Source organism: Dasypus novemcinctus, chromosome 27 (assembly GCF_030445035.2).
Source record: "Dasypus novemcinctus isolate mDasNov1 chromosome 27, mDasNov1.1.hap2, whole genome shotgun sequence".
Lineage (NCBI taxonomy): Eukaryota > Metazoa > Chordata > Mammalia > Cingulata > Dasypodidae > Dasypus > Dasypus novemcinctus.
This window is the reverse complement of record NC_080699.1, coordinates 146,688-166,959: the sequence shown is the minus strand read 5'-3', so window position 1 is coordinate 166,959 and position 20,272 is coordinate 146,688. Positions and strand designations below refer to the sequence as shown.

General features: G+C 41.9%; 1 protein-coding gene and 1 pseudogene across 4 annotated transcripts in view; one reads left to right on the top strand and one right to left on the bottom strand.

Moving 5' to 3' along the window:
• Positions 1–5,686: 5,686 nt before the first annotated feature.
• Positions 5,687–20,272, top strand: part of SLC36A4 (solute carrier family 36 member 4) — a 73,093-nt gene continuing 58,507 nt past the window's right edge. Inside the window, exons 1-2 of one of the 4 annotated variants that reach the window (XM_058289417.2) lie at positions 5,687–5,849; positions 17,161–17,284. In XM_058289417.2, coding sequence (XP_058145400.1) covers positions 5,798–5,849; positions 17,161–17,284 — 176 coding nt within the window. In that variant the 5' untranslated portion in view covers positions 5,687–5,797. Of the gene's footprint in view, positions 5,850–6,037; positions 6,138–6,411; positions 6,569–15,664; positions 15,932–17,160; positions 17,285–20,272 lie in introns of those variants that run through there. The other 3 variants (XM_058289418.2, XM_004475525.5, XM_023583811.3) reach the window with 3 other exon arrangements.
• Positions 18,026–18,807, bottom strand: LOC139437742 (thioredoxin-dependent peroxide reductase, mitochondrial pseudogene; annotated as a pseudogene).

Genomic DNA, 20,272 nt, shown 5'->3' with positions numbered 1-20,272 from the left:
CCCACACTCTCCCACGTTCCATCCAGTGGGCCCTGGGGGGATCTACAATGTCCCGTAGTTGTCCGTGAAGCACCACCCAGGACAACTCCAAGTCCCGAAAACGCCTCCACATCTCATCTCTTCCTCCCATTTCCCGCACCCAGCAGCCACCATGGCCACCCTTCCCACACCAATGCCACATTTTCTCTGTGGACATTGGATTGGTTGTGTCCATTGCACATCTATGTCAAGTGGGGGCTTAGATTCCACATGGATACTGGATGCAATCCTCCTGCTTTCAGTTGTAGGCACTCTAGGCTCCATGGTGTGGTGGTTGACCTTCTTCAATTCCATGTTAGCTGAGTGGGGTAAGTCCAATAAATCAGAATGTAGGAGCTGAAGTCTGTTGAGGCTTAGGGCCTGGCTATCGTATTGTCAGTTCAGAGATTCAAATCCCCTACATATATCTTAAACCCCAGATGTGCCCTGTCCCACATGCCCCCCACATCCAACATTCTAAACTGGTAATCCTCCCTTGCTGTACTTGCCAAAAGAATATGCTCAACATTGTAGTTTCAACCACATACCCACAAATCCCCAGAGTTCATCTGCTTCCTCCCCCAACCCTCCTCCCAGTTCCATTGACAGTGCAACCACCCTGTAGCAGTTTGATATGGTTATGAATTTCAAAAATAGATATTGGATTATGTCTATAATATGATTTGTAACCTGGGCATGATTGAGTTATGATTAGGGCTTTGAGTCTCCACCCTTTGGTGAGTGGGGACTCACAGATAAAAGGTATGGAAAGAACACAGCTGAGGGTTTCTGATGTTAGAGTTTTGATGTTGGAGTTTGATGCTGAAGTCTTAAGCTGGAGCCCCAGGAAAGAGACAGAGCCGTTTGCCTGATAGTCTACAGCTGACCTTGTGAAGAGAGGCAAAGCCTAAAGAGCCTCATAGTCTACAGCTCACCTTGTGGAGGAAACAGAGGCACTGAGCCCAGAGGAACCCTCACAGACATCAGCAGCCATCTTGCTTCAACAAGCGGAAATAGACTTTGGTAAGGGAAGTAACTTATGCTTTATGGCCTGACAACTGTAAGCTCCTACCCCAAATAAATACCCTTTATAACACCCAGCAGATTTCTGGTATTTTGCATCTGCACCCCTTTGGCTGACTAACACAAACCCCCACCTTACTCCCCTCACAGACCAGCACCAACCAACCCAACAGCATCACTGCACCACTGTTATGCCCATCCACTGCACTACACCCTTCCACCCTATAGATTTTGCCCATATGGGTATTAGATCACAACCCTCTCTTAGAAACCTATCTTCTCCCTTTCCATCTCTTATAAATCTATCTTCCAGATGCTAGCTCTGTGAGTCTGCTCAATTTGCTTAATTCGTATCAGTGAGGTCATGAAATATTTGTCCTTTAGTGCCTGGCTTGCTTCACTCAACTTAAGGTCTTCAAGGTTCATTCATGTTATCCATGTGTTAATACTGCATTCCTTCTTACAGCTGAGTAATATTTCATTGTATGTATATATGAGAGCTGGCTTATCCATTCAGCTGTTGATGGACATTTGGGTTGTTTCCAACTTTTGGCAATAGTGAATAATGTTGCTATGAAAATTGATGTGCATATATCTGTTCGTATCCCTGCCTTCTATTTTTCTGGGTATATACCCAGCAGTGGGATTGCTGGATCATATGGCTGTTCTATAGTTAGCTTCCTGAGGAAGCACCATACTGTCCTCCCCAATGGTTGCACCATTCTGAATTCCCACCAGCAGTGGATTAGTGTTCCCATTCCTCCACATCTTCTCCAACATTTGTAGCCCTTTGTTTTTTTTAAGCTGCCAGTCTAATGGGTATAAAATGATATCTCACTGTAGTTTGATTTGCATTTCCCTAATAGTGATATTGAGCATTTTTTCATGTGCTTCTTAGCCATTTATAATTTATAATTTCTTCTTTGCAGAAGTATCTATTCAAGTCACTTGCCCATTTTTTAAAAATGGGTTGTTTGTCTAATTATTTTTGAAGTGTAGGATTTCTTTACATATGCTGTATATTAGACCCCTATCTGACATATGGTTACCAAATATTTTCTCCCATTGAGTAGGCTGCCTTTTCACTTTCTTGACAAATTCTTCTGAAGTGCAAAAGTTTTTAATTTTGAGAAGTTCCTATTTATCTATTTTTTCTTTTACTTCTCAGACTTTGGGTGTAAAGTTCATGAAACCATTTTCTAATACAAGATTTGTAGATGGTTCCCTACATTATCTTCCAAGGTCTTTAAGGTCTTGGCTCTTATATTTAGATCTTTAATCCATCTTGAGTTAATGTTTGTATAAGGTGTGAGATGGTGTTCCTTTCTCAATCTTTTGTATATGGATATCGATTTGTTGAAGAGGCCATTCTCTCCCAGTTGAGTGGGCTTGGTGACCTTGTCAAATATCGGTTGACTGTATATGTGAGGATATATATCAGAACTCTTGATTTGGTTCCATTGGTCAGTATGTCTATCCTTGTGGCAATACCATGCAGTTTTGACCACTGTGGCTTTGTAGTATGTTTCAAAGCCACATAGTGTGATTCCTTTGATTTCACTTTTCTTTTTCAATGCCTTTAGCTATTCGGCAGCTCTTTTCCTTCCAAATAAGTTTCACAGTTAGTTTTTCCAATTCAGTAAAAAATGCTGTGGTAATTTTTATTGGGATTGTGTTAAATTTTGTAAATCAGTTCAGGTAGCATAGACATCTTAATGCTCTTTAATCTTCCTATCCATCAACAGGGAATATTCTTCCATTTAGATGTTTTTTTAAATTTCCTTTAACTGTGTTGTGTAGTTTTCTACATACAAGTCTTCTATATCTTTAGTTAAATTTATTCCTAGGTATTTGATTCTTGTAGTTGTTGTAAGTGGGATTTTTTTTTCTTTATTTCCTCCTAGATTGCTCATTCTTGGTGTACAGAATTGCTACTGATTTTTGCACATTGATTTTATAGCCTGCCACTTTACTAAAACTTTGCTATAGATTTCTCAGGGTTTTTGAGGTCATGTCATTTGCAAATAGTGAAATTTTCACTTCTTCCTTTCCAACTTGGATGTCTTTTATATCTTTTTCTTGCCTAAGTGCTTGAGCAAGTACTTCCAACACAATGATAAATATGAGCAGTGACAGTGGGCATCCTTGTCTTCTTCCAGATCTTAGAAGAATGCTTTTAGGATTTCACCATTGAATATGATGCTAGCTGTGGGTTTTTCTTATATATCCTTTATTATATTGAGGAAGTTTCCTTCAATTCCTATCCTTTGAAGTGTTTTTATCAGGAAAGTGTGCTGTATTTTGTCGACTGCTTTTTCTGCATCTATAGATATTTTCATGATTTCTTTCTTTAGATCTGCTTTTGGTAGTGTTTTACATTGATTGATTTTCTTATGTTGAACCATCCTTGCATAACAGGGACAAAACCCACTTGGTCATGGTGTATAATGCATTTAATGTGTTGTTGAATACAATTAGCAAATATTTTGTTGAGGATTTTAGCATCTAGGTTCATTAGAGAGATTGGTCTATAGTATTCCTTTCTCATGGTGTCTTTGGCTTTGGCATTAGGGTGATGTTGGCATCATAGAGTGAGTTAGGCAGTGTTCCCTCCACTTCTATTTTTTGGTATGTCTATTTTCTCCCCAGACAGTGGCTGCCTGCAAGCCTGGACTCCTCCCAGGGCAAGGCAGCTGGTGGCATCCGCTGGGGTCTCCCTTCTCTGGGCTTCCTTGCCTCCAGCTGCCTGCTTCATGGCTTTCCTCTGCTCTGTGTTCTGTTGACTTCAGCTTCTGGCTTCTGGGGCTTTCTCTCTCAGCTTCTGGGAGGTCTCTCTGTGTCTCTGTACAGCTTGTTCACAAAAGACTCCACTGAAAGGATTAAGACCCACCCTGTGCTGTGCCTATTGAAATAATCTAACCAAAAGGTCCTTAACCGAAGCTGGTCAAACATTCCACCTGCAGTAATTTCACACCCACAGGAATGGATTAGCTCTAAGGACATGATTCTCTGGGTCCATCCAGCTTTAAACTGCCACAGATGGTTTTGGGATCTTTGTTTTCTTGTGAATGGGCCATACTTTCCTGATTCTTTGTGTGTTTTGTAACTTTTTATTGAGAACAGGACATTCTGAGTATGAGGTTGTGTAACTCTTGGAATCTCTTCCACTCTGGTGGGATGCAAGGGCTTTTGTTCTTGTTTTTGATGTTGTTGGGGGCTGGAGCCATCAGTTTGTGACTTTTTCAAAATATTTTTGCTCACAAACAGGGAATGGACCATGTCCAGAGGAGAAAAAAGAAAAATAGGTATTGGCTCTTTAAGAAGCCTCTGCGGCTCTTCCCTGAGGGGAGTTGGGGCTACCTTGGAGGTGCCTGCCTCACCCCAGGATATGAGCTGCGCACTGAAGGCCGCCAGAGGCCACACACCCCCGGGTTAGGCAGGCCAGGTTCCTGTACCCACCCTGCCCTGGCGAGGGGCGGGGGGTAGTGGCTCTGCAAGGAGCTGAAAGTTACGGTATTTACCGCAGTTTACTGGCCTCTTCCCCCACCTTTTCCCTGGATGCTGCTGTGTCCCACTAGACCCCTAATTCCAAACCAGCTGGTTCCTGCCTATTTAATACTTTTTTGGTGGAAGGACTAATTCCTGGAGTTTCCTATTCTGTTATCTTCTCTCAATCCTCTTAGCTGTGTACCTTTTCAATCTTTGAGTTTTAAATATTTGACATTATCACCATGCTATTTTATTAGTGGTCCTTGAAATTAGATTAACTCCCCAACAGAACTTTCCTAAAAGACCCTACTGAAACGGAACCAACAAAAGGAAAAAGTGTCATCTGCTATCCTGGCTCCCAAAACCTATGAATGAAAAAAATGAAGTCGATTTCAAGATTAAAATAAATATTTTCCTTTAGAATCCAAAACTTGCTTACTTGTTGAGCCATGAAATATTTCTTGGCACCGCCTACATGCTGAGCTTTACATGCTGGTGAGAGCGCCAGCTCTGGTGTCAGAATCGCAGCACTGCCACTTACGAGCTTTGTGTCCTTGGACAAGGTACGTATCTGTGTGCCTTAGTTTCCTCATCTTTAAAGTGGATATACTAATCGGAATTCTCTCACAGGGCTGCGTCAGAATTAAATAAAATAATGTATGTATAATGCTTGAGAGTATTGACACTATCGGTATAATTACGCTTAACCTTAATTCTCTTCCAGCACCTCTGTTGAGGTCAAATATCCGCACTGAAAACCCCTTGAAATAAAAACGTATTGGCTAAATTAAGCTCTACTTAAGGGCGTCCGCTATCTCTAGCTGGGGGAACAGGGTGACTGGTCGCCGAGTAGCCAGAACTGTGGCTGGGGTCCAATCCCTCACGCCCCTGCTCTCCCCCTGGCGCTTCCCAGAAGGCCAAGCCTGGCAAATGCGGGCGGCCCTAGTTCCAGCTCGAGGTCGTTTGTAAAGTGCTCCCGGCCCCCCAAAAGCTACAGGCCTGGGTCTCCCCCGGCTCTGAGCTCGCACCCTCAGTTGTTTCCAGAAAGTCCCTCCCCGCCTGTTTCCCACTCCTCTCCACCTCCCGCGCACCCCCGGCCGGGCCCGGCGCAGGAGGCCCTGCCCCCGCCTCCGCGCTGCCCGCGCTGCGCATGCTCGTGCCGGGCGGGTGGGGCGCGCGGGGCGGGTGCGGGCTGCGGCGCGGGCCGCTCGGCGGGGAGGCCTGGGCCTGACGGGCCTCGCCGCGGCGTCCTGGAGGCCCCCGAGCGATGGAAGCGGCGGCGCCGGCGGCGGCCGAGGCCGCGGGGCGCGAGGAGCTCGGTGGGTGTCTCGCTGCGGGGCCGGGGGCGCGGGGGCTGCGGGGCCCGGGCGGAGGGCGGCTTCGCCCCCGCGGGAGGCGTTGGGGTCACGGCGTGTGGCGCGAGGCGGCGGGGCCTGCGCGGGCGGGTCCCTGGGGGCGCGGGCGGGTCCCTGGGGGCGCGGGCGGCCACGTCAACGGCCCCGGAAGCCTCCGGCGCGGCTTTGAGGAAGTTGTCCTGGGTTTGCCCTTCGGAGGCTTCAGCGGCGGCCGCAGCCGGTGGCGCCTCCGCGGCCTCCCGCCGGCCCAGGGTGCGCGCGGGGCGCGGGGCGCGGGGCGCGGGGCGCGGGGCGCGGGGCGCGGGGCGCGGGGCGCGGGGCGCGGGGCGCGGGGCGCGGGGCGCGGGGCGCGGGGCGCGGGGCGCGGGGCGCGGGGCGCGGGGCGCGGGGCGCGGGGCGCGGGGCGCGGGGCGCGGGGCGCGGGGCGCGGGGCGCGGGGCGCGGGGCGCGGGGCGCGGGGCGCGGGGCGCGGGCGCTCGTGCCGCTGGTTTCCTGCTTTCGCGTCTCCTCAGCGACGGGGATGCTCGTCAGGGCTTAGCTGCTGAGAGGAAGACCCAGTGAGGCTGCTGTAAAGAGAGCCCCGGGTTGTATGCACGGGACTTAGGAATTTTAAAAATTTGATGCTCAGTGATTGAATGTAATCTTCAAGAACACTGTTGAGCTTCTTTTAAAAATACTTCATTGTAAGTAACCGAGAGGTTCCGGTTCTTGTAATAATATGCGGGATCCTGTGCCATTTAATTTTTTTCCAGTTATAATAATGATAGAAATAATAGAAAACAGCATTTTTTTGAACGTTCTCTGTACGGTGTTAAAGAAAAATCTACACCGGACAATGTGGAAACAGGCGGGATGACTTCATTGTTACCATGAAGGTGGGGAGAGAGGAGAACTCAACTCTGCCTTAAAAAGGACAGCAGGTTTTACGGGCGGGGGCGGGCGAGTGGAAAAGCCCTGGACGGTGGTGACCGGGTTGGCCAGTGGGGTGGGTGCAGTCAGAACTCTAGGGGCAGGAAGGGGGCGGGCAAGGGACCCCCTAGAGCAGAGCCTTTCGGGGTCCCGACGGTGAAGTTGGGTGAAGACAGAGGGCGTTCGCGGTCAGTGTCCAGCAGCGCGCCCAGTGCTGCGCGCATTGCCTGTTTAATCCGCCCGCAGCCCTGAGTTCCGTGCTGTTGTTATCTCCATGTCCTAGATATAGTAATTTTAAGCTCAATAGTGGCAGAGCCAAAATAGGAACCCGGGTTCATCTAATTCAGGTTTAACTTCATTAATACCCTGTCTTAATGAGGCTGTGGGAAGTTGGACATTCTATCGCATTGCTGGTAGGAAGGAACAGGATCATATTTTTATCCTTAAAAGTGTACATATCCTTTGACCCAGCAGTTCTACTTCTAGAAACATTTCCCAAGGAAATTTGTCATGTAAATATATATTTATGCAAGAGATGTGCATTACAGTATTTATAATAGAGAAAAGCTATTTAAAATCCAACTAAAGAAAAATTATCAGATTAATTGCCATTTGTTCATGCACTAGATAGCCATTAAAAGTGATCTGGGAAGATATTCACTATACATATACTTTTATTAACTGGAAAACATTTTTCAAAATTATTTCAGTGATTTAAAAAAAATTGTGTGTGTTCATTAATTCAGCACCTATCCCCTGAGCTGCTTGTATGTGCTGGTCACCTTTAGTCACATGGAGGGGATATATTCGGGAATAAAACAGATCAAGATCCCTGATCTCATAGAGGTTCTATTCTAGTAAGGGGAAGCAGAAAATAAATAGCAAACAGTAATCAATAAATTGTGAGGAATGTTCGGTGAAAGTGCTATGGAGGAAAAAAAGCTGGATTATAAATCAGGAGGGGGTGGTGTTTGCTGGTTGGTTTGAAAGGTGAGATTGAACCAAGACTTAGAAGAGGGGAGGGAACTAGCCAGGCAGATATCTGGGGAAGGATCAGTCGGAGCTAGGAGGTCAGGGTGATGAAGAGCAGAGGGAGCTAGCAAGCCGGGCTCCAGAGGGCCTTGCCGGCGTGCAGCGATTTTGGCTTTCATGCTGAGAGCGGTGGGAGCCTTCAGGATCTGAATATAGACATTATGGGTCACGCTGGCTGCCTCATGAAGAGACTCCCTCATGAGGGAGAAGCTGGACGCATGGGGACCTGCCAGGAGGGCAGGAAGGAGAAATAAATGCATGTCCCTCCGAGGGCAGCAGCAGTGGAGGTGGAGAGCGGTGGTCAGTATGCATTTTGAAAGTATTCCAGCAGGATTTCCTAAAGATTGGATGAGGAAGAGCCTGAAGCAGGAGCCAAGGATGGCTGCAGGGGTCTGTGTGAGCACCCAGAAGAAGGGATGTGGTGGTGGTTTTGTGATATGTCCACAAATTCTTTGATGTTCTCCCTGCAGGAGAAGGACCTTGACTCTCCTCCCCTTGACCGTGGGCAGGACTTAGTGAACAGGTTGACAAATGACCGTGTGCTTCCCCCTTGTGCTCCGGCTCCTTCTTGGGTTGCTGGCTCTGGGGGCAGCCAGGGGCCATGCTGTGCAGATACTGAAGCAGCCCTAAGGGCAGGCCCTCGTGGCCAGGTAGGAGGCCTGCTGAGCAGCCATCCATAAATTATTATGCTGCAGCAGGTAGTTCGCACAGATGCGTAAAGGCACAGCAGGAGCTGATTTGGGGCTGAAGAGGAGTTGCTTGTGGGGCGGCTCAAGTTTGAGGTGTCTGTTAGACGCCCAAGTGCAGGTGCTGAACAGGCAATTGGATTTGAGATGTCTGTTAGACGCCCAAGTGCAGGTGCTGAACAGGCAATTGGATTTGAGATGTCTGTTAGACGCCCAAGTGCAGGTGCTGAACAGGCAATTGGATTTGAGATGTCTGTTAGACGCCCAAGTGCAGGTGCTGAACAGGCAATTGGATTTGAGATGTCTGTTAGATGCCCAAGTGCAGGTGCTGAACAGGCAATTGGATTTGAGATGTCTGTTAGACGCCCAAGTGCAGGTGCTGAACAGGCAATTGGATTTGGGTTTAGAGGTAGTGGTCTGGTCTGAGATAAGCATCTGGGAGTCATCGGTGTACAGATAATGTTTAAAGCCATGGAACTGATTCAGAGTATAAGGGAATATGTGTACTCCAAACTGTTAAGAGCAGTGATTTTTGGGTTGTGAGTTTTCAATTTAAAAAATGTGTATCTATATTTTCTGCATTAACCAAGTATTATTTAATTTATATAAGAGGAAAAAAAGGTATGTGGAAAGCACTGGTGGAGATGTTAAGATACAGGGTCCCTAAACTGTATAAATTAGCCTACGAGCTGCCCTTCATTTTATGGGCAATGAGAACTTCTTGATGTGTACATTTTCTCCACCTCAAAATGATTTAAATTTTCACTGCTCCCATCTTGTTATCTAGATAGTGGCTTACAGATTCAGATACAAGGTAACAACATTAAAAAAACAAACTGTTTCTACCTTCTTTTTATTTCTGGTTTGTCCGTGGCCAAATTATATAATTTTTTTCTTTGCCTTAGTCCTTGTTAGTCACATTTTTGTATATTTCCATTCTTTAATTTCAACTTAATTTTTGAAAACATTATTGCAGTTGTTGTGTGATTATGTAGCTTTATCCCACTCATCATGATATACTTTACCCTATTTTACCCTGATGTTGTAACCATAATTTAATGTCAGTGTAATACCTTATAAGGAGAATGTGCTACTGTGAATTTAGCCAGTTTCTGATTGTTATACACTTAGGTTGCTTCCAGGTTTACATCATAAAGAATGTTTCAGCTACTGTCTTTAGGTCAAAAGCCTTTTCTCTATAGACTAGTTGTTAGAAGTAGAATTACAGTGAAAGGGTACATAAACATTTTTAAGGCATAATATATATTGCTAAGTTAATGCAATTTTTCTTTATTCTTTCTACAGCTAGAAATTTATGTTGATTTTAGGATAGAAAATTGAGGTTGAAACCATAGTCTGGACAGTATGAGAAAGCATAGAGGAACTGCCTAATTTAAGAATATTCCATTTGCATGTACCACTAAATCTAGTGAATAATAACTCCACTTATAAATAGAATAATTGTGTCTAGGTAGGTTGAGATACATTGCTTAATACTTTAATTTTATAAGGCATTATTAATGCTTACCTATGGTAATCACATAGCATTTTTTATACCTGCCCAATTTAGTACTTCAAATTATAGCAAGACACTGGTAAATAATAGAGTTTATATGAAATATAAATTGCAATTTGTAATTTTTAGTTACTTTGGGGTGCTTGTTCAGATTTTATTTCATTTGTTCTTGACTCACTTAAAGCTTTTACCATATTGAGCTTTTAAGTAATTATCTCTTCCACTAATTTCTGTCTTCTCTGGTTTGCATAATATGTGTTTTCCCTTTTGGCATATTCAGGATTATAGCAGTTTGTAGCTCATCAATACCCAGAAAATGTTTCTTAAATAAGTTAATTCTAATTTATTGTCAAAGACTAGTATTTTAAAATCCTATGCAGCATAACTTTCTTCTAATATTTTAATAGGAAGGAAGGGGAAGAAAACTTATTATGTGCCAGGGAATGTGCTCTGTGCTTCGTATACATTGTCTCTTACATTTTCACAAAACTCAGAAGTTGTTATTCTGATTTTATATATGAGAAAACAGACTGAGAGGAATCCAGTTAAAGTATCAGTCAGTGCCTGCCATTCCTCTGCTCAAAGCTCTAGTACTGGTCGTGTGTGGCACTGAGCGCTTGAAATGTGGCTCATCCAAATTGAAGTGTGCTGCAAGCATAAAATATAAACTGGATCTCAAAACTTAGCATGCAAAATAGAACATCATGTATCTTGCTAATATAGTTTATGTTGGTTACACGTTGAAATGATAATACTTTGGATATGTTGGGTTAAATAAAAATATGATTAAGATTATTTTCACCTGTTACTTTTTCAAATGTGGTTACCAGGAAATTTTAAAGGATACTTGTGGCTCCCACACTGTTTCTTTGGGCCACTGAGCATGGCCTCAGGGTGTGTCCACCCTGTCCTGGGTCATCTTGAGCTCATCTCCTCCCACCCCATCTATGTGCTTACTCTCTTCCTCCTCCAGTCTTTGAAATGCCATTTTCCCCGTGAGGCCTATGTTGGCTGCCATATCAGAAACTACAGCTTAATCTTCTGCCATATTCATACACCTTCTGTTTCAGCCATGTTAAAACAGCCTTGAGTTTCTCAAGTAGTTGGATATTCTTCAGCCGGAAATGCCCCACTTAGTCCTGTGACCAGTACCAGTACTAAAACCTCTTATAAAAAATTAGACTTAAATATAAGAAAACAATATATAAACAATGTACATTTTCCTACACTGTAAACCTAACTTTAGAACAAAAATACAGCTGACTTTAGCACTTTCTATTCACTATTATTTAGCATTTCTTAAAGTTATTAGTGACTACTCTCTTTACTAATAAATCTCATTCACAGAGATCTAGGCTGAAGTGGATCATCTAATTGGGCTATTATCATGTAAAGAAGCAACTTGTTGTATGTGTGAGTTTATCACTTCCCCAGATATTTGTAGTTAGGTGTCTTTTAAACTTACCCTTTGGTTGCAGGAATTATTTTGTATCATTCAAGCTAAATTGTGATTTGCATTCAAGTCCAAAAATCCGATGCTTTCACCTATTCTTAGTTTCTTTGGTTTAACAAATATGTATTTCTTAGTATACCTCAATAATTTAGCCTAAAACTGGGGGGAAGTCTTAAAAGATTTTTTTAAGTGCAGTTTTTAAAAAATTTTTGGCACATATTATATAAATATGTACTTTTAGAATTCCTAACGTTTTTAAGAAGTAATTTTCTCTCAAATAGTTGAACTTTTACAATTTTACTCTTCTTAAACTTATTGGGAGAAGATTGATTAGAAATGCTTCCTGGAATAACTAATTAAAAAAAAGATTTTAAATGTGAGGGATGAGACAAATGAATTCAAAGCAAAGAAAAATACATGAAAAGCTGTTTTTCACAATCTCTTTTTAGTGTTCCCTTGACCATATACCACTGAGAAATGAATATAAGAACTAAGGAAAACCGTAACTGCAGGTGATAATAGTGCTGAATAAAATTAAGACAATTGGTAAACAACATAAATTTGTTAAGAGTCATTTAGGTCAACTAACTTTTACTTGGTAGTTTGAATGCACTTATTAAAACCTTGATTCTGTGAATTACAGAATCAGTATTTAGAGATCATTTTAACAATTTCAGATTTTTAATATAATACTGAAAAAGATATTAAAAATAGAATTTTCCCGTGATGCCACTAAAAGTGAATTTATCATTTGGAGTTCCTTTTTTTTAGTTTGGAGAAAACTTACCTTTTTTCTTGATGTTTCCATTGCTGGAATGATCGCTTGGGTAGTGCTTCAAATTGCAGATCATTCAGTTTTGAAATGCTGGTGGTGATAGCTATCTTTATTAAGAGCAGGTAGTGCACCTGGCCCTGCACGGTATGCACTGTACCACCCTGGGCAGAACGGTATTAGGAAGTTCAAATAACAGATGGCTTTGGATAAACGGTCTGCTGGAATCATGCCCCCGTACCCCGTGCACACACACAAAAGGCATGTTAAGTCCCAACCCTGGGCCTGTGAAGATGCTGTTAGCTGCGTGAGGGGCCTTGGTCCAGTAGAGCTGAGGTCCTTATCAGAAAGAAAGTGGGCCGAGAGAGCGAGCCTCGGGAGCAGAAGTCAGTGGAACCCCAAGAGAAAAAAGACACCGTCAGGTGCATTGCCCTGTGATGCCAGGGAGCCCAAAGATTGCAGCCAGCAGACACCACCCCAGGAGGAAGCCAGCCCTCCAGCCTCTGAAACCACGAGCCCATACCTGTCTACTGTTAAGCCAACCCATGGTATGGTATTGTTTGTAGCAGCTGGGAAACTAAAGCACTGAAAAAAAATTGAACTCATGGATGGACAAAGGTAATAGAATATATTTAGGAATGAAAATATTAACATGTTTCTATTTGAAACTGTAGCTGATGCAACTAATGATGGTTTTATAAGACTTATAGAGAGTATAACAAAAGGATACAGGATCTATTCAAATGAAAGTTATATTATAACTTACAAATAGATCTCTAGAATAAATGTGAGACAATAGATGTTCCAGTAGTCCTAAAACTGGGCAGACACTTAACTTTCATTGTGCATGAGTCTAGGATGTGCCACTTTTTATAATGGAGAACAAGAAACCAAAGAATCTTTGGAGAATGTCTTGATAACTAAAAGGTTAGAAGAAAAAGATCAAAGTTAGGAAATTTGAATTACAGAACATCTTCATTAGTTTAACTCCAGGAATTTGGAATGCATGGCAATTAAGTGGGCCTAAAATTTAATACCTTTATTAATTACATTATTTGAGGAAGAATATTTAAATGGCGTCAGAATAAGCTGTTTTCAAGCATCATCTAATATACACTGCCTTTTATGAAAAACTGATCTGCTGAGTGCTCATTGGCACTGGGGTACTGCAGTTATTTAAGTCCAAATCTCTCCTCATATCCTCCCCAAATGTAGAGTAAATTCATTAAGGAGCACAGTGAAACCACTCAGGAAATTACTCTTTTAGAATTACTAGGAGACTGAGAATACCACATAGTTCAAATTGTTTGTAAGTAGAGAAGTAAGCATCTAATTCCAAAAAAAGTTCCTTTTGCTTCTGTAAGTGTGGAGAGGGGGCTAGAGGATTCTTTGGAATCTCTGTGGCAGAGAGGAGAGGGGAGCAGATGATGTGGATGAAGCACAGAGAAAATCACCTTCAGAAATAGAAAGTTCAGCCTCAAGTGCTAAAACTCTAAACATAGGTCAGGTTGAGACTCAGGAATTCACAGCTCCGAGTTCAGTGAATGATCCTAAAGGTGAGCAGGACTGGAGGGGCATCCTTGGCAGAAACATTGCTTTTGGAGGAAAAGGAGATAAACAGAGCAAACTAGATGCCCTTCACAGTCTTCACAGTGAAGGGAAGGAAGAAAGAGGAGGGAAACTGAGGACCCTTCAGAAACAAAAGAGAATGGGAGATCATGACAATTACTTTTCCTTATCTTCAACAACTGTGATATCACACAGTAAAAGAACTGAGAGAACCGTCTTGAACTGGGATCCCAGTCCACAAAATGCCTAAAACTAGAAAAAACCAGACACTTCTTTTTTATTTTTCAATTTTTCTAGTTTTTGAAGATGCTTTAGATTACATAATTGTTACATAAAAAATATAGGGGATTCCCATATGCCCCACCCCCTCTGCCTCCCACACTTTCCCATACTAACAACTTTCGTTAGTCTGATACATTTGTTACAATTGATGAACACATATTGAAGCATTGCTACTAACCATGGACTATAGTTTACCATTAGTTTACACTCTGTCCTGCACAATTTTATACGTTATAACAAAGTGTATAATGGCCTGTATCTGTCACTGCAATGTCAATTCCAGTGTCCCAAAAGTGCCCCCATGTTACAAATATTCTTCCCTCTACCTCCCCTCAGAACCTCTGGTGGCCACTGCCTTTATGTCAGTTAGCCACTACTAAAACAGCTGAGATTATTAATTTAAAACTGTCAGAATTAACTGAAGAACCTGGCCTTCCCTTGCCCAGTATTTTATCTTTGGTCCAGTTGTTTTTTTATTAGCATACCCTTTGGGAAACAAAAAGTCTCCCCATATGAAATTATGGCTGGCTGGCCTATCTCTAGAAGTAAAATTGGGAACTGATCACTTATTGTCACACTGAAACGTGACTTGATTTGTAAGTCTTTAAGATATTATTCCAAAGATTACTACAGTAGAGGACACCTTTCCTGATCCCCCTGACAGATACTCCATTATCATATCTGGCACCAGGATACTGGATCTACTGGAATTGATGCAGACAAAAGACAGCCTTAGATCCTTATAAAAAGGAACCCTGCCAAGTACTCCTAACTTCTGATACTACAACTTAATTACAGTGCACTGAGCCATGGATCCACATCACTGAACTAAAAAAGGTCCATCAGACTCCTGGACTTCTAACTTTGAGAACCTGAAATAGCAAACTAAACAGGAAGTAAAGTAGACAATGTCATGGGACTACTTATTCCCAAGGTGACAGATAAGTCTTCACATAGACTGTACCTTACTAACACTTAGAATACATACAGTCCTTTATATTTCCCTATGCTTTGTTCTTCCACTGTCCTGGAAAAAAAATGTGATTTCAAAGGGAGGTAACCTCACATATGTTGGGTTTGTCACCATAAAACTGAATCTATACACATTGCAGGGACCCCTTTGTTCTACCTGTAACAAATGCCATTTTTGTCCTAAATGTTCCAGTCTCTTTGGATGGAACTGTACCTTTTCCTTTTTTTTTTTCATATTAAATCCAAATACTAGACCTGAGGTCCTCTTTACTTGCTTTTAAGCTTTCTTGGACTTGAGACACAACTCATCTAGAGGATTATAAAGATATTTTAGAAGAGCTTGCAGATCTTACTCTAATACTCCACAAGCCTCCATGAACTACAGGTTGTCTTGACAATGCATGTCCATTTTCAGATTTAAGACCCTAGCTCTGCAAAAGAGTCACAACACAAATGAATTTTGTTCTCTTCTCATTTGTGCAGACCAATTCTTTACAAAGCTCCTGTGAGAAGAAAGCATGAAATTAGAGTCAAAACAATTTAATGGATGAAATTCCCGCCCCGCCCCCCCCACCGTCATGAAGTAGGGGAAAACTGTAGGATTAAATTTAACAAGCATTGGAGGGAAGTGGATGTAGCTCAATCAATTGGGTGCCCGCTTACCAAATGGAAGGTCCTGGGTTCAGGTTCTGGTGCCTCCTCAAGAAGACAAGCAGACACCACACGTGCCACAATGAGCGGATGCGTAAAAAAGAGCAGATGATGCAACGTGTGGGAAGCAGATGTGGATCAGACCATTGGGCACTTGCCACCCATGTGGGAGGTTCCAGGTTCGGCTCGCAGTGCCTCCTGGAGGTGAGCAAACAATGAGTGGACAGGTGAGAGAACCATATGGGTGAGGGGGGATTAAAAAAATGAACAACAAAGTAGATAAATATTTTTTTAAAAAAAGCTTTTGGAAATTTTTAGAAGATACCTAGAATCAGAAAATTTAAAATCCAAGAAGAGAAATGAATAAAAGAGGGAAGAAATGCAAAAAGGATTGAATGAGTTAGTCATCTTAGAAACAAAACTGAATTACAAGGTGTCCAAGGGAGAATATATTGAAATGAAAATGTATTAAGCCTTTGAAAAAAGACAAGAAGAACAAAAATGAGGTGAAGAAAAACATCAAAAGGATCAAGAAGAGAAAGTAGTTGAAATGGTAGACAGGCAAAGAAGATCTAACATATATGTAATGGCAGTCTCTAAGGAAGAAAAAAAAACATTTGAATCAAACAAATATTTAAGGCTCTAATCTGAGAAAGCTTTCCAGAAATAAGAGAAAACCCACATTTTTAAAGTTACAACAGTATCCCTGGGAAAATGGACTCAGAGTGACCAGTTCCCCCCACATAGCATAGTAAAACTTTTAGATTTTAAAGGCAAAGAAAAAACCCTCAGAGCCTTCAGCAAAGGAACAAATTATGTCCATTCGCTGTGTGTTCTTCTGTGTCTGCTTGTATTCTTATTAGGCGGCTCCACACACAGATCAGACAATGGAGGGAGGGGGCAGAAATAAATAAATAATTTTTTTTTTAAAAAGGAACAAATTACATAATAGCTAAGAAAATTGGTCTGGAAACAGATGTCTCAAGAGCAACATACAAAGGAAGGTAAGGGTAGAATGGCATTTTCAAGAAATCCAAGGATAGAAAGTGTGAGCCAAGGATTTTATGTCTAGCTGAGCTGTCCATCAAGTATCAAGGCTATGGGAAAATAAAAACCTGAAACATGCAAAAATCTCAGAGTACTTTGTTCATGATCTCTTCCTGAAGAATCTCTGCCAGTGGTTCTCAAAGTGTGGTACCAGCATCACATGAGAACTTGTTAGAAATTTATATTCTCATTCCTACCTCAGACTTTCTGAATCAAAAGCCTTTGGGGTGGATAACAGGAGACTGTCCTTTAGTGTCATTTAGTGTATTATTCTGATGCACACTAAATTACAAGTGATATTTCTTCGTATTTCTGAATTCATTTATACCAGCTTTATCTCACTTTTTTAAAACTGTAGTAAAGTACTTGGGTTTTCTTTATTATAGATATGGACGTAATGAGGCCTTTGATAAATGAGCAGAATTTTGATGGTACATCAGATGAGGAGCATGAGCAAGAGCTCCTGCCTGTTCAGAAGCATTACCAACTTGATGACCAAGAGGGCATTTCGTAAGTATTGTCATTTATGTCTCCTTTTTTTTTCTTTTAAAATGTTTATTTTTTATTATATACTTCCCAAGGAACACTTCAAGAAAGAAATTACAGTAATTGTGAAATGCAGTTCCTGGGCTCAATATGTTTTATGATTACATCCAATCAATATCTAGAAATGTATATAGATATTAAGTCAATGAATGAATAAAATAAGTAAAATAACTGTAAACTACAAATCTTGGGTGGGATCATGCATCATCAGGTAAGTCACTTTCCTACAAGTGTTTACAAACGTGATTCACATTTGTTTCTACCACACGTCCTTTGCTGGAGTTAAATTAGACAACTGATGCTGACAAATTGAAACTATGATCTTTGATATCTTAAAAGAAAATTCAATTTAATACAAAGATATTCAAGAAGAAAATTTCAGGACCCTTGATCAGGAGCTTTAAATGTTTCTTGTACTACTTTGGTGTACAAAACGGTTCAAGTAAGACTAAGAAGATGAGTGCTTCCCTTCCCACTGAAGACTTGATTGAAGATGTAGGTGAAACAGGCATTCTGCAGAGAAGCGCTGGTGATTAGGATGTTACAAATAAGGAACTCCTTAGATCAGCAACTAACCAAGTTCAAAAAGCCTTAGCCAATGGTACTAAAGCATATTTAGAGTAATATTTATGACTGTAGCATAATGATTTTTTTTGCATTCTATAAACAATCATCTTTGAAATGCTAAAAGTGGGTTCCAACTTGTCATTCTTCTCTGGTGTGAGAAGTGAGAAGCTGCAGGTGTAAGCGGATGACCTGCTGATTTACCTTCTCAAAGTATTCTTGGGAAGCATTGTATCTGACCTGCTCGTAGTAGCCTCTGGTGTTCAGTTTGCCGGGCGGACTTCCCCATGGGCCTCCACAAACTAGAATGCCATCTCCAAGTGGAGGGTTTCTGTCACGCTTCAGCTCACTGGGAGATCGTTGACACTCAAATGCCTGTTGGGGTCGGTTATGAAGAGACCTCTTAGTGCAAGACCTGCACACCATAGTCTTGGGAAATTCGTTTAGTTAAATCTGACAAGAGTGCACTGTTCATGTGGCCCAAATCGTCATTCTTCCTTGGTGTATTTATCCAGGCGAGATGGCTAAAGTGGGAATCCACCAAGACAGCTCACATCCTGGAATTCATTGCCTTTGTTACGAAAAGCAGCAATTTCTGTAGGACACACAGAGGTGAAACCCAAAGGATGGAAGAAAAGCCCTAAGCTTTCCCCTTAAATTCATCAAGGCTCATTCTCTGAACTCTTTGTTGACAACAGCTCTGCCCTTAAAACAGGACGCGTGCTGGGTGACAGCAGGAGCGTGATAGAGCAGTGGGTGCTGAAGGCAAAATATGCTCGACCAGAAGCAGACCACACTACGTTTTCCAAGCACTTTCTTCCAGGAGCTGCAGGTCCGAGGGCTGCAGCAGCAGAAATGCCCCAGGAATGGCGCTCACAGGACAGGAACGGAAGCCCGGAGCAGCCTCCCTGCCCTGCAGCCATCTCGGTGCATTGCACGGTGGCCCTCTACTTTTGATTTAGTTTTTTTTTTTTTTAATTTAAATCATCTTCTCTGGTCTGCTAGATACTACAAGAAGACACAAAAAATAAATAGGACCTAGTTTCTACCATCAAGAAATTTATAGTCTATTTGGGAAGAAGTAACAAATACATAAAATATCTAATTACAGAGCAGTATATAGGAATTATTACAATGATAATATAAATTAAGTGCTAAGGGTTAAAAGAAGGGATTTGATTGAGGAGTAGGAATGCTAAGAGAAGTGACTTCTGAAATAGAAAGTAGACAGTGGGAGGTGGTAAACACTTGATACTGATTGAAAGGTTGGGAGCTAAGTCATGGAAGAAGGAAGCAGTGGAACTTATTCTTTTAGCTTTTTAAACATTTCTTGCCCATCAAAAATAGGTTTAAGTAAATTTTTATTCTAAAGTAAATTATGTTAAGCAAAGTAGCACTAAGTTTAATTGTTCCAAAAATAGTATAAATTGTAAACAATTTTAGGCAAATATTTTTCTTTCATAAGCTTAAATACTGTGCTATTCTACCTGGTTTTATTTCTTCTTCGTCAAGGGACTTCCTTCAACTGCCTTCTGAGAACTTTTCTTTGATCAAATCTCTTAGGGAGTTTGTGGTGTCCATAAGTATTTTTTTTTACATGGTGATACATAAGAGTTTAAAAATTGCATGTTTTTCTCTAATCATATATAATCTTTAGCATTATGCTGAAATGGAGCTGTTCTGCACATAATCCTAGCTACAAAGTTATATTATGAGAAAATTACCTTATCTCTATTATTTTACTATATTTAAAATAATTTAACTTAAATATCCAATTTAATCTCTGCAGTAACCTTTTTTTTTTTTTTAAAGATTTATATATTTATTTATTTCTCTCCCCTTCCCCCCCCCCCCACCCCGGTTGTCTGTTCTCTGTGTCTCTTTGCCGCGTCTTCTTTGTCCACTTCTGTTGTTATCAGCAGCACGGGAATCTGTGTTTCTTTTTGTTGTGTCAGCTCTCCATGTGTGCGGCACCATTCCTGGGCAGGCTGCATTTTCTTTCGTGCTGGGCGGCTCTCCTTACGGGGCACACTCCTTGCGTGTGGGGCTCCCCTACGCGGGGGACACCCCTGTGTGGCAGGGCACTCCTTGCGCGCATTAGCACTGCGCATGGGCCAGCTCCACACGGGTCAAGGAGGCCCGGGGTTTGAACCGCGGACCTCCCATGTGGTAAACTGACGCCCTAACCACTGGGCCAAGTCTGCCACCTGCAGTAACCTTTTATATTCCACTATTAAATGGCAAAGATAGCACTTGAAACAAGTATGACTTTCTGCTTCAGTGGTTGAATCAAATGTTACTTTGTTGCTTGCCTAGATGAATTTCTAATTCCCTTTTTAATTTTTTAACAAGAGTCTAGTACATAGTAAACATTTAATAAATAGCTGG